The sequence below is a fragment of the Alexandromys fortis genome, unplaced genomic scaffold (assembly GCF_014885135.2).
Source record: "Alexandromys fortis isolate MF-2015 unplaced genomic scaffold, M_Fortis_MF-2015_v1.1 scaffold_62, whole genome shotgun sequence".
In the NCBI taxonomy this organism is placed as follows: domain Eukaryota; kingdom Metazoa; phylum Chordata; class Mammalia; order Rodentia; family Cricetidae; genus Alexandromys; species Alexandromys fortis.
Genome location: NW_026067942.1, coordinates 6,212,408 through 6,227,113, shown reverse-complemented (window position 1 = coordinate 6,227,113; position 14,706 = coordinate 6,212,408). Strand labels below are relative to the sequence as shown.

At 47.9% G+C, this 14,706-nt stretch overlaps 1 protein-coding gene across 1 annotated transcript in view; it reads right to left on the bottom strand.

The window, feature by feature from the left end:
• Positions 1-3,655: 3,655 nt before the first annotated feature.
• Nsl1 (NSL1 component of MIS12 kinetochore complex) overlaps positions 3,656-14,706 on the bottom strand; it is a 17,366-nt gene continuing 6,315 nt past the window's right edge. Inside the window, exons 4-6 of the mRNA XM_050148184.1 lie at positions 13,917-13,971; positions 6,871-6,938; positions 3,656-5,887 (exon numbers count right to left, since the gene is read on the bottom strand). Coding sequence (XP_050004141.1) covers positions 5,606-5,887; positions 6,871-6,938; positions 13,917-13,971 — 405 coding nt within the window. The 3' untranslated portion in view covers positions 3,656-5,605. The remainder of the gene's footprint in view (positions 5,888-6,870; positions 6,939-13,916; positions 13,972-14,706) is intronic.

Here is a 14,706-nt window from a genome sequence, read left to right as displayed (position 1 = left end):
TTTCTCCCTATACAGGCAACTGGATGACTCTTCCCTCACTCAGCCAAACCTTTGTTCTCATAGACAAATCAACACAAAGTTAGTCGGCCACAGTTATCCTTATTGACAGGAAAGGAGCCCTGAGCAGGAGCACTGAACGGGAAAGACAGTATGTCTGCACTTACCGATGGAAAGGTCTAGGTGGCCCCGAATTCTCTAACAGCTAGCTCAGGAGAGTGTAACCCACTGACCTTTGCTCTACCCTAACAAGCTATCAATATTCTGCACTTACCTTCACCTCTCATGTGACACAAGGTCTTAGTCGAGGAAATTAACTCTTTGTACCTTTACTCATAACATATACAGAAAAAAAGCTTGGGTCGCTAAACCAGCCCCAGAGAAAGAAATTCCTTCTTACCTGGGTGCCAGTGGATACAGCACCCTGATGCTTAGCCTGGGGGATAGGGCGGAGTGGGGAGACAAGCTCTATCCTAATCCTCCCAGTGTCTGCTGGGGAGCTCCACAGCCACGCCCCTTCTGAGACACAAGGGGCCTACTTCGTCAGTCTCATCCATCCTGTTAGTCCTAAGGAATGCATGCTTGGTATCACTTATTTACCAGAGAATTGTGACCTATGTCTGTGTGGGTCTATAAACTGGAAACCTTGTGTGATGGGAAGAAGAGCGAGGAACATCAAAAGACGAACATTGAGGAGACGCGTCGAAAGGGGCACTGAGGGCATGGGAAAGAATAAACGTGGTATAGACTTCTGCGAGCTATCTTGTTTACCCTCAGACCTTATGAGTCAGGTTCTCGTCTGCTATAGCGATCCTTCTGAATTCTGAGGCTTCGTGGGACTTACCCCAGCATAAACCTCGATAGACAACGGATTAAATGGGAGGCTTGCTCTGTTCCTAAAGTGTGATGGCCCAGTTGTCTGGAAATCACTTCGAAACTTGAATCAGTTCAGTGATTCAGAGTTTCTTGTAACGGGTGACTCCTCACATCCTGCAATGCAGCCAGCCTGGCTTTGGTGGCTGGTAGACCCCGAGCCACAGACAGCAAAACACACACGACCTGTTTTAAACACCGTTTCCTTTCACAGATGCCTCTACTGCTTTATATGAGCCATGCCTGAAGCCCAGGAAACTCAGAACTTGTCATTGTATGTTGGTATGTATTGCTGAGGAACAAGACAAAACAGTCCCGTGATGCATCACTGGGGACATCTGAGACCTGACTAGGCCAGACGGCTTTGAGCCTGCTCAGCTGCCTGCCGGACAGCGGCAAGGGGCTTAGCCTCTCTCAGCTCCATCTCCTCGCCATCACAGTGCGGGTGATGTTGCCCAACCCCAGGAGGTTCTGAGAATGAGAGATCTCAGCACATGGGGGAAGAAAACAGTGTGTGGGAACCACTGGCCTCTTGCTGTCCCCTTCAGTGAATAAACTGGAAATGAACTCAGAGGCAGGTGCCCACTCACTGTGCCCAAGGCCTTGGCTTTGATCCCTAATACCACAAAATTGAAAACAGGTCTTCAGGTGTGGTGGTGAGAGACTAGGAGTTGGACAGATCCCTGGCAGGAGTTAAGTAGAAAGAGGGGCCACAAAGCTATCAAGATGGCAAACGCCTGGCCCCTTCCTCACACTCCTGACCAGAGGCCTGGTGGGCTCTCTCCCCCATCGGTGGGCTGCCCCTGCCGTAGACTGGTCAGAAAGATCGGGACATGTTTGCTTCGAAGTCTTGGGCCTATCAGCTCCCTGTCTTTGTTCATATTGGCCAGCCCTAACTTAGGGGCTGAAGGTCCCTCAAAGGCCCTTAGAACCCCTCAAGGGAAGACTGGGTGTGGGGCTCAGGAGTCCCCCTTCTACAAAGCAGAGTGTCTTTGTGTGCCTTGCTGTGTGGGCCCTCACCTCTAATAAAGAGCCTTTCTCCACTGGCTGACTCTACCTGCCATGTCTTTACCTGGCAGGGAACACTACCCCAGGCTAGACCTGTAAACACTGAGTGACACACACCTCCATTCTCAGCATTCAGAGGGCTACATAAAAGCATCACCGAAGGTCTGAGGCCAGCCTCAGCTTTATAGTGAGCTCCAGGCCTGCTCAGGCTGCAGAATAAGACTTCGTCTCCTAATAAAATCAACGAAAACAAAAACACAAACTGAAATGGTTATAAAAAAATCTATTTTTGTACAATGGGTCCAGAGGATTCTAGCTAGATGCAGCGACCATGCCTGTGTTCCCAGATACTTGGGAGGCTGAGGCAGGAGGATAACTAGAGTCAAGGAGACTGAGATCATCCTTAGGCTAGAGTGAGGCTAGCACATGCATGTAACAACCCCTCCGGAAGCTGACAGGAAGATGTCAAGTTTGAGGCCAGCCTGAGCTACACAGCGAGACCCTGTCTCAAGAATAACAAAAACACCAAAAGATCAGTCTGGACAACATAACAAGGCCGATATAAATATCATTATTATTCATATGCTGCTTAAACAATGCTATTGTCTGAGCTCAGCGCCCAAGCGGTCAGGCAAGCCCTGTACCACTGAGCTGCATCCCCAGCCCAGCTCGCGCTGTTAAGCCCCTCCCCCACCCGGCACTGCTGGTGTTTTTTTTTGAGCCATCCTTTATTTTGAACAAACAAGACTAGAATCAGCAGGAGACCTAGTGGCTAGAGCAAATCTGTTCGCATAACATTTTCATCGGATTTCAGGGAGGCATGAAAGAGAAAGGGAATTTCATTAGGAAGTTCATATTTTCTGAGGATTCAGATACTGGGCTGCGGTATTGAGCAGTCTTATGCAGCACTGGGGGAGATCTCTGTGGGGGGAGCCATTTTCACAGATGACACCAGGTGAAGCTGGTTATGGGCCCCTGGCTACCTTACCTTGACATCCCGTCTCACTCCACTGGAGACCCCAGCACAGCCCCCCAGCTTGAAGCCACTGGTATCCCAAGGAGGGCAAGCCCAGGGGTGCTGGGGTTGGGCTGGGGACAGAGTCGTCACCCCAGGCAGGGGGTGTTTGTTTACAAATTTCTTCATGCTCTAGAAACAGATGAAGCCATTTCTTGCAAACATTTGATTCCACAGAAATTGCCAAAGCCCCAGTTTCAACGCCCACGTTCCCTCAGAAAGTCAAAGTGCAGGGGACTGTCTCCCTGAGATCCTACTACCCCACTAAGGGGTTCTCAGCTACCACTGATGTCCTGTGGTGTTGGGGACTGCAGACCCTCAGACCCTGAATTTTCTGTGACCCCTGCCTGCCAGAGTAAACAACTGGTTTTCCTGTGCTTGCAGCTGCTCTGGGCACGAGACCCTCATGGGTTCCTGATGGCAGGAGAGTGGTTTCTGGTGGGCTTGCAGCTGAAAAATCCTGAGAGCTAGGGCGTGGCCATTAGTCAAGGAGAGCCCCTACGGAAGCTGCCCTGGAACACAGCAAAGGGACATTCTTGTTTCAAGGATGACTCGTGTCTCTGTTTTGTGTGTGTGTTTCAATCTCCAGCCCCTTGCCTGACTTGCGAACTGTCCCATGGTAGACAGGCGGGACAGTGCACAGTGGAAGGAGCACACCAGACAGGTGGGGAGTGTTTGCACGCACAGGCGGAAGATCTCCACCCAGCCCCTAGTACTGCAGAGTCACTGAGTACGTGTGGTATAAAGGAACACACATGAAAATGACCACTGAATTCAAACTTTATTGTAAAACCTTCTAGCATTAGAAGCAAATTCTAGACTGGACAGCTAAGACTTGGTCACATTAGTCTTATCTATTGGGCGGGGACACACACAGTACTGCCAGGAAGCCCAGGCTGATGGACGGACACACACACACACACACACACGCACATACACACACGCACATACACACACACACGGTATTGCCAGGCAGCCCAGGCTGGCGGGGACACACACACACACACACACAGGGTATAAACAGGCAGAATGCCACAACAGTCGCACGCCAGTACTGATAGCGCTTCCCAGATAGGTCGGAATGGCGCAACAGCCACACCACCTTACACTACAGCTCTCCCCTCAACAGGCTTCTCTGCCTCAGGATGACTGGTCTGGGGCATCTGCCATCCAGGGCAGGTGCGGTGTCAGCTCACTGATGACAGCAGTACCCCCTCTCCCGACACACACACTCAAACACCTTAAGTTACCATAGGCAGAAGCGCCTTGGCCTTGACAAATGCTCCCTTGGAAGACAATCCTCCACTGAGAACTGTTGTACGTGAGCCCCGTCACCTCTCCAAGGTCAAGTCACATTCATGCCAGACATTTGTGAATCGTTCAAAACTCCTCTTGGTGCAGCCTCAGATCCTGAGAACCACCCAGCGGGACGCCTCCAAGCTCATACTCCCATTGGGTCCTACAGCACTCGCCCAATGGAAAACCACCGCATTGCCTCACAGCCTGGTGGCCCAGCCTTGCCTGCTTGGGAACTTCTGAAGTGAGATCAATCACAGAACAGCAGCCACCTCCTGAACTTGCCAAGTGATTCTCAGGCAAAGGTCAGTTCACTCAGAACGCAGAGTGCCGACCTGCTGTCTGGCGCAGGCTGGCACCAAGAATGCTTTGTTAGCTGGAGAGAGCACGAGCCAGGAATTTGGTCTTTATGTGTTATTTTAAAACACAAAACAAAAACATTGCTCTGTAGGAACACTAAAACAGAATCTAAAGATTCCATAAATGGCCTCACCATAAGGCTTTTTCAAATGAGAAAACCAGACAAACCAAGATGTGTATGATCATGGGGACATACCAAGCAAGAGTAATACAGAATTTCCAAGACCTTAGTACATTCCTCTGGAAACGGACAAAAGTGTATAGTCGCCAAAAAGGAAACAGGTGGTAAGCTAGAGGCCCTATCCACAATGCACCATGTGAGACACAATGCCGGCTCTGAGAGGCTGTGGCTAAATCTCAGAGTGTAAGTTTGCTGAGACCCTTTTAAGTCTGACACTATGTCAGATATCAAGGCCCTTAACAGGGGTAGCTCGCTCGGCCTAGATCTGCTGTACATGGCATGACAAACAATCCTAATGTATGCTTTGAACTGGAAGGATCTATTTGGAAACGAAAACTTTAAAAGAAACTCAGTTCCCAGTCAAGTTATATTAAAAAACCTACGGATATGAAAGTGTAGGCAAGAAACAGAGGCTCCAGCCTCAGGTTTGCTGTTTAAGAATATTCCCTGCATAAATAATAGCCTTCTCCTTTCTCACAAAACAAAACCCTAAAACTGTAAATTAACTGCCCCTGGAACAGAGCCAAGGCCAGGCCCGTCTTTGGTGCGCTTGCCTATGAACTGAACGAGCCATGCACACACTGCCGTGCAGAGCCACCCCAGGGCATCAGCCCACACCCCTGCAAGGCCTCAGCAGCTGCAAGGCTGCAGGGACCGATGGCATCTGAGGACATGGGCAGGGCTGTGCAAGCCTCAAAAGGTTTTTACCTAGAGCAGAAGGAGATCAAGGGCATAGAGAACCCGCCACAGCCCAGGACAAGCAGAGTGGAGCACTGTGCCTGCAGAGAGTCACAGGCAGTTGAAGTGACGTCCCCCGCGCAGCAGACTGTGACCCTAACGCTGAGAGCACTGACTTCAATTCCCCAACCCACAGCTTATCCATCGAGATTGATTTTCTTTAGCCGCAGTGGATAGCGCTTTCTCTCAGAGCAGTCCGACGGGGCGTGCTTTCTCTTTAGCACAATGTTCGAGGCTTTCCTGGCTGCAGTCTCGGTCGGCGTGGTTTCTATTTGTGTTATAGACTTGTCGGGCTTGGTATCTGCTCTCCTGTAACAGCTGGAAAAGACTTCCTGATTGATCCTCTGTAGCTGGATGACAGGCTGCATCTTCAAGACCTGGGAAAAGCCGTCTCCTTGTTCAATTAACGCAGGCAAAGCCTTGGGAAGGAAAATATCAGGTTCAAAGGTGAATACAAGACAAAGACACGGAATACACAGACACGGACATGCTGCACTGCAATTTTTTAGGTCAAGTCTATTTAGAACATAAAAGAAACAACACACAGGAAGTAAATGAATGATTCCATCTCTGTTCCAATTAAGTTTTGTTTATAAAAATAGGGCAAGCTGAATACCCAGCCCACCAACTCTGGATCAAGAATTGGATGAAAGCAAAAGATAATCAACTATCAGAAAAACATGGAATCCATACAAACCAAAAATAATGCCACAGGGCATGGCCATCAGAACTAGGGAGGCACTGAAATTTAAAAATCATTTCCATGTACCAGGAATTTACTTTTATGTTTAGGTAAAATAAATGTCCCAGTAGAAACCATGTTAGGATGACCTTGAGGTGACCCAGCTGTAGTGTAATAACTAGAGTGACGAAGAGCAAATCCCATGTCCCATGTCTAGAACACAGCTCGGGCACCATGTGATGAGCGTGTGCCAGACCTGGGTCCGAGCCTGGCACGAAAGCAGAGATGACAACAGACAAGTTCTGAAGCCAGAGCCTGGTTCAGGAACCTGGTTGGGCAAATGATCGAGGCTCTTAGTGCCTCGGTTTCCCTGTCTCTAATTCATGGGTTAAAATACTTATCCTATTGGGGTTAGTGTGACAGCAGACATAGAGCAGACAGCACATGCTCCATAAATGTCACCAACAGTCATCCCGGCACAGCTCAGAAAGTATAATCTCACTAGAGAAACCAGGGGTACACAGCTTACGGTAAGCACCCGCCAGATAGAGTACGTGGCACACAGTAGGCACCTGATAAATGGAACTCTGAATGTTATTGCTGCTTAACACACTCTGAGCCACGGAAGAGACTCCTGAGCACCCTCCTGCAGCCCAGACACGCCCGGCACCCACAGCAAGCTCCGTCTTTTCCACTCTACATACACAGCACAGCTTTTACCTTCATGGCGTCACTGATTTTCTTAGCTATGGCGTCCCCTCGGCATTTCAAACTTTCCACATGAGAAGCTGGAAGAAACCACCAACAGTATTTTAGGTTCTTTATATAATTAGCCAACCATAAAGACACTAAGATGCAGGTCAGGCTGGAATCTGTCAGGACTGTTCACCTTAGTCTCCTTTTTCTTACAGTACTTTGTAATCTACTGAAGTCAACATTCTATCCAATTTATCAAGACGAATAAGAGGACCAGGAGAACAGCAGAGTGCAATTCAAAGGTGTGCACACAGGCTGGATGCAGGGCAGTTCCCGCTGTGCCCCAAGAGCACCTGACATCCGTTCTATACACATTCCTGCAGCTGACCCCTCTGTACATCAAGTTAAGACAAGCGCAGGGTAAGACTTTATTTTTATTTAAACTTTAACTATTTCATGCACATTGGTATAATGATGTTAGATTCTCTTGAATTGGAGCTACAGACAGCTGTGAGCTTCCATGTGGGTGCTGGGAATTGAACCCTGGTCCTCTGGAGGAGCAGTCAGTGCTCTTAACCACTGAGCCATCTCACCAGCCCCCTAAGACTTTATTTTTAAATGATTCTGAACTTTATAAAAGCAAACACGGGCCAGTGAGTTGACTAGGCAAATGTTCGACCCCAGAACCGAGACAAGGTTGCAAGGCTGTGCTCTGCTGAGGATCCCTTCACTACTAGAACCCACGTCTCTAGGGCTTCAGTGCAGACTGAAGACCCACAGTGCAACCGAATTTCCTGGTACCCCAGCACCAGAATGGAAACTGAGTCAAGACTAGCCTGGCCTCTCCGTCAGGAGACAGCCACAGAACTACCCAGACCGCAGGCTGTAGGCCACCCTGGTAATACAGTCTCTCTCTCAAATCCAGAGAACCCCAACACCGCAACAACACGTTAGCATCCTTGTGCGCATGAGCCACCTTCACAATGGTCCACAAGGGCCCACTGCAGTGTGCACACTTGTACGCACACAGCCCTTTCCCTCTGCATGACTGGTACCTGACCGCTCTAACAGCCACTTCCACAGTCAAGGTGTTTTAGGGCTTCCGTCATGTGGGGCAGGGGGCACGCTCTGTCATGACATTGGGAGAAGCAAGTTGAGAGGTGGCAGGAGGCTTACAGGCCCATGCTGGGAGGAACTAAAGTCACTTCTACCAGGTTAACGACCCAGAAATCACAGGGATAGTTTATTGTTTTAGCTGTAACCACAGGTAACCAATCCAACATGAGAGTAGTGTACATTAAAGTTCTCAATAAGTGACCATCTAGAACATTCCAGTGGATCTAGAAGGCCAATGTGTTAAATGCTTGGTTGCCAGGCAAGCATATGAGAAGGTCTTCATGTTTCTGGGGGTGTTTCTGATACATCTTATTCCTCATTTCACTTTCTCCCAGATAAAATACTTCTAAATTTTAAGAAATAGGTTCAACAGTTGACATGAAGAAATGCAATGGACTATTTTCATCATGATTCCAGGATTTATGGAAACTGTTGTATTCCCTGTATACATGAAAACATAATGGGCGCAGCTGAACACGGTTTAAAATGTTTGCCATGTTTCTGGCCACCAGACACTCATATCTAGATGAGTGGTTATATACACATGTACGGATACATAACTTCATCAAGTTGTATACTCTGTCGTTCTATAACAAACACATATGCAACAATGACTCTTAGTTCTCTATGTGAACAAGGCAGCCACAGTCTTTACTGCTGCTGGAGCTTTTGTTAGCAGCAGCAGCCGCTGTCCTTGGCCTGAGCAAAACCTTCTCTCTAGGCTCCTTAAGTAAGAACTTAGCTTACAGAATGAGTTCTATCAGCTCCCAAATACCCCATGCCACCTTTTCTTCATCTTTGTCTTCCCAATGCCAAACAACACCTGTTTTTCATCTGTTGTACAAGCAATGGCAACATATAAGCCCAAGAGGGGTTTGGGCTTGAGTGTAAAATGGAGCTAGGCTCTAGGCTTGCATACTTAGATTATCACACCCAAGTATATGATGGGGTATCCTAAAACTGGGCCTGACACATAAGGCATTTAGTATTTCTGGCATGACTACATATCCCTTTTACAAATTTTACAAATTACACCATCCCTTACCCCCAAACATCCTCCAACTTTTTCAGAAGGGCCACTAGAGGGCAGTATGTACACCAATGAGAAGCCTGGCCTCTCCTGGGAGGAGGACTGTTCTCTAAGGGTGGGACCTAATCTAGTGGTGACCCCAGCACCTGAGAGCAATGCTATAACAGTGCACAGCCATGGCACCGGGCACTTCCTTAATCAAAGAGGGTGACACCAACTCACAGGGACCTGGTGCCAAATGGACTGACGATGACAGGGTCAGAGGATAGGACACACTTTACCCAAATAAGGAAATATATCAGAACCAGGAGAAAACAGGAACCAGGAAAGACAATCCACAACAGAAGTGAAGAAATTCCAGGATAATGAGAAAAGGACAGACAGGATGAAGGTTTGCAGCAGGAGAGGGCAGCTGGTGAAGGTTAGAATAGGAAGATGGAGAACCTCGTGTTTGCCACACCCACAGATTCACAGTTCTGGAAGGAAGCCAGAGAGATGGGACGGAATGCAGGGAGAAGCAACTGTCACGTCAGAAGGGCTGCAGTGACAGCTCACACTGAAGGATGTCATAGCGTAAGAACCCAACTGATAGTTTTCTACAGCAATGAGAAGATTAAGTGAAGCTAGTGGACAGCCAGGCACAGTGGCACACCCTTAATCCCTGCACTTAGGAGGCAGTGGCAGGTGGATGTCTGTGAGTTCGAGGTCAGCCTGGTCTACAGAGGGAGTTCCAGGACAGCTGGGACTACATAGAGAGACCCTGTTTCAAAAACAAAACAAAACAAAAAGTGAAGCTGGTGTGTGTGATGAGTCTTCTGAGGAAGTTCCGATGAGAGCAGAGCAGGGAGACTCCCCGAAGCCTGTTCTGCTGCAGCCACCACACATCCTGTCAGAGCAGGCCTCATGGCCGCCTCTCACAGACAACCCGAGAAGGGGAACTGCAACTGGAGAGTTAGAACTCACATCTGGAATCCAACGTGACACCCTAAGTATCACCCTGCCAGAAATCACACACTGTCTACCCAAAGATGTACATTCACAACTGGGAAAGACTGAGCATCAGGAGAATGGGTTTCCTGATACCATCCTAAAACTAAATGTTTAACTATGAATTTACAGTACCTCTTCTTTCCTAATTAAGTAAACTGAACCCTTTGCCTTTAAAACTAAAGGTGCCTGCAGTATGTGACGGTACTCGCCTTTAATCCAGCACTTGGGAGGCAGAGGTGGGTCATGGGCCTCTCTAAATTTGAGGCTAGTCTGGTCAACATAGTGAGTTCCAGGCCAGCCAAAGACACACAGTGTTTCAAAAACAAACAAGATAAAACTCAAGTTATCGATAATTCTAGAAATAGAACCAAAAAAAATATTTTTAAAACTAAAGACAAAAAGGGAGAAAGCACACACACCTCACAATGACCTCTACAGAAAGGAGACAGACACCTGGGACCTCAGCACCCAGAAGGCAATAGCAAGAGGCCACACATCCCAGGCCATCACAAAGTGAAGCAAAACTCATAAAAAATGTAGATCTACTGTAAAGACATAAAACTTATTTTCTGGGCTGGTAAGATGGCTCAGCAGGAAAAGGAACTTGCTGCCAGTCCTGACAACCTGATTTGATTCCTGGAACCCATGTGGTAGAAGGAGAGAATAGACTTCTGTAATTGTCCTCTGACCTCCACACACATACTACAGCACGCACATGTGTGTGTGCACAAACACACACCATAAATAAAAATTTTTAGGAAGTTAAAAACATCATTTCCCTACATGAATACCTGAAAAAATTCCAAAGCAGGAAGCTTCTTGCTCCCTGCCCACAATGATCCTAAGTGCATCTGCCATGTTTTATAACTGGGAAGAACACAGGAACGCTGCCTGAGGAAGTCTCCTAGTCCGTGTGAGAGATGTTGGGCTTCCCCAGAGCGTCCCCTGCCTCCTCCCTCACAGCCTCCATAGGAACAGCTCTGACCAATCCACACCTCAGAGGGAGCCTTCTAAGGCTCAGGGACTTAATACAACCTGGAAAGGATAGTGTTTCAAGTCCAGAGCCAAATTATCTGAGCCATCTTTACCGCCCTTCCCACCAGGTATGCCACCTTTGTGAGTGACCTTACATCCTTGTGGCCATTAGATAAATCCTTTGAAATGCACCAACTGAGAGATAAACGATGCTGTCCAGACAGCTTCTTTGTCACCACCGGCCTGACACTTCCAGCAATGCGTCAAATAGATAGCCCTGCTAATGATTCTCTCTATTGCTACTGTGAAACTCCACACTACAACATGAAACCTGCAGTAGGGCCAGGAGGTGCTGGTGCACACCTTTAATCCCAGCACTCGGCAGGCAGAGACAAGCAGATCTCTGTGAGTTCAAGGCCAGCCTGGTCTATAAGAGCTGGTTAGGACAGTTACAGAGAAACCCTGTAAGAAAGGAAGGAAGGAAGGAAGGAAGGAAGGAAGGAAGGAAGGAAGGAAGGAAGGAAGGAAGGAAGGAAGGAAGGAAGGAAGGAAGGAAAGAAAGAAAGAAAGAAAGAAAGAAAGAAAGAAAGAAAGAAAGAAAGAAATTTGCAATAACCTAAATCTGCACTCCCCGGCCATGGTCACTTATATTATCTCCAAAATAAAGTCTTTTCCTCCTTAGAGTAAAAGTTCTGCAGCCCAGACAGCAATGTGAGCACTGAAGTGTGGCTACTTGAGAGCACTACCACAGACTACTCCGCGGTGCCTGAGGCCAGACAGCACTGCCAGGAAACGCGGACTGCCAGAAGGTACTGCTCACAGGGCCAGCCTAGAACCCAGGCTTCAACTACAGGAGAACTCTGAACATCTCTGCCATCGCTGTGTAAGGCAGGGTAATGGGGAAAGAACCTCTTCATTTCAGGGGCTTTTCAAGGCTGCTCCTGACGAAATCTTATTGGTAAACAGTTAATCAGTGGATAGCTGGGGGGAAAATTGCCCTTACAAAATGTGGAAGTTCAGAACCTCTGAGAACAGTCTTCCCTGGCTGCTGGCTTTCTAAAACACGGGGAAATGAAAATGTGGAAATGAAAGATTGAGCAATGAGCCCAGTTTTGCTTCCGGGTCACTGCTTGACTAACAAGGGAACACGAACCTCCCAAGCCTGCAGACTCAGCAGAAACGCACCAGCTGGCAGCCTCACATCTACTCCCAGTGTACTTCCTGAGCACGGATAAGCAAGCGTGCTCAGAGGACGCCAGGCTTGGATCAGTTTCTGAGGAGGCAACCAGTGCCACCAATGCCATGAGTCATAAGGATGGAAGTCAGCATTTCTGCTGAAAATACAAACAGGCTACAAAGCTGTGCGCCCAAAGCACCTTGCCCTTCTACAGCACTGTGGTGCCAATCTTGCTGTGGAATAGGATTTTGAGAGTTGTTACATTTGTTTATGCTGTGGAACATTTGTTTTCAAGATGCAAAGATGTGTTTCATTCTTTTATGTTACATTTGTTTAACTTTGTGAAGCTGTGTTACTCTGCCTGCCTGAAACACCTGATTGGTCTAATAAAGAGCTGAACAGCCAATAGCTAGGCAGGAGAAAGAATAGGCGGGGCTGGCAGGCAGAGAGAATAAATAGAGGGAGAAAAAGAGGGATTGAGGAACAGGAGAACAAGGAGAAGAGGACACCAGGGGCCACCCAGCCAGTCACAGAGTAAGATTGAGAGTAAGATACACAGAACTAAGAAAAGGAAAAAGCCCAGGGGCACAAAAGGTAGGAAATTTAAGGAAAGCTGGCTAGAAATGAGCGAAGCTAAAGCTGGGCATTCACAAACAATAGTAAGTGCCTGTGTGTGCCTGTGTGTGTGCGCACACCTGTGTGTGATGATTGTGTGCCTGTGTGTGATTGTGTGTGCCAGTGTGTGATTGTGTGTGCCTGTGTGTGATTTATTTGGGAGCTGAGTGGTGGGCCCCCAAGAGTCAAAGAGCCAAAAAAGTTAAAACAAGCAAACAAACAAAACCCGACTACACAGTCTCCCTTGGGCCTGTCAAAGTCTTAACCCAAGGGTTTTAATCTGGCCTCAGCCAAGTATCTGATCTTATTTGTCAATTCTTTTGTCCCATGGACTTGAGTTCATTCCTCAGAGTTCTTCCTCTTGACGGTAACCATAAAAATTCCCATCTAACATTGCCACAGCAGCTTCCTTTCACCCAAGCACCTTGTTGCAGGCTCATGTTCCCCCACTCAGAACATGGTAATGCTGTAGACTAGATGCTGCTTCTGGAGTCGGGAGGAGGAGACTAGCCCTCAGCCATGGTGATGCTGGCAGGAAGGATTTCTTTGGAGCACCGACCCGCATAACCTGGCCAGGACTGCTTCATTATGCAACCCTAGCAAGGGAACAGTAGCTGCAAATCTGCCTCTCTGTAAAATGGAAGGAACCAATGTGCTCCAGCAGGGCAGAGAGTGGGAATTGTCAGCTTCCCTGGTTTAAACCCAGGGCTGAGATGAGCCTTCCTACTCTAAACAGAGACTGGAAAAACACAGTATGCCTCTTCCAAACTGGGAAACAAGAGTAAGAAAGTAAGGAACAGTGCATCCACACAGCAGGAGGAGCAAAGCAGGCCTGTAAGAAGGACTGGGATTGGAAGCTGGAAAACATGCAGGAATCTGAATATAAAGCAGGGCTCATCCACTGTGGCCTTCACTGCATTTATTAAAGACTGTATCTGAGCCAACTCAAGAAGTTAAACATAACAAAAATGGAGAAAACCAGGAGGACCACATTAAAGATAAAATCTGAAATCATGAAGACAGAAAACTAAGACAACAAAAGAAACCTACGGCAAAACTGAGAGAGAACTGAGTTCCTGTTAGTACAGGCAACAGCTGTGCAGCCGCACTCAGGAGCACCGACCATCTGTGTGTGTGACACTGTCAACACACACTCATCTGGCTTACCTGGGTCAGGGTCGCATCGCAGGTCCAACGGATGTACAACAGGCCGATACTGCTTCTAAACACAGCACAGATCCAAACATTAATTTAGACAGGTGATGGCCAGATAAATAGGCACATCTTTCAGCTGGAGTCAGCAAGTACACCAGTACAGTCAACAGTGTCAGCCCCAAGGCTCTTCTCTTTTTAGATCCTGAACTATGTAGGGGAAATATCCTTAGTTTTTAATAACTTTTTGTTTTCTCTCTCTCTCTCTCTCTCTCTCTCTCTCTCTCTCTCTCTCTCTCTCTGTTTTTCGAGACAAGGTTTCTCTGTATATTGGTCCTGGCTGTCCTGGAACCAGCTTTGTAGACTAGGCTGGTCTCAAACTCACAGAGATCCATCTGCCTCTGCCTCCTGAGTGCTGGAATTAAAAGCATGTGCCACCAGCGCCTAGCTGTTTGTTTTCTGAGACAGGATTTTTCTGTGTAACAGTCCTGGCTGTCCTGGAACTCAGAGATCTGCCCACCTCTGCCTCCCGAGTGCTGGGATCAAAGGTGTGTGCCACCACTGCCCGGCTCTGAATACCTTTTACGTACTGCCACCTGCTGCATACAGAGGAAATAGCAGGATGAAGATTATAATCAGAAAGGACAAAGTGAAGGCACGGTGGTGTCTAAACTACAGGGCGGTGACCAAAGTGTGACGGAAGGGTCACTCAAGACAAACGTCTGAGACCCAGAATTCCAATTTCCTCAGAAACTTCTTAAAAGCAGCCAGACTATCCCACAGTTCATTACGGTCCACACCTGCA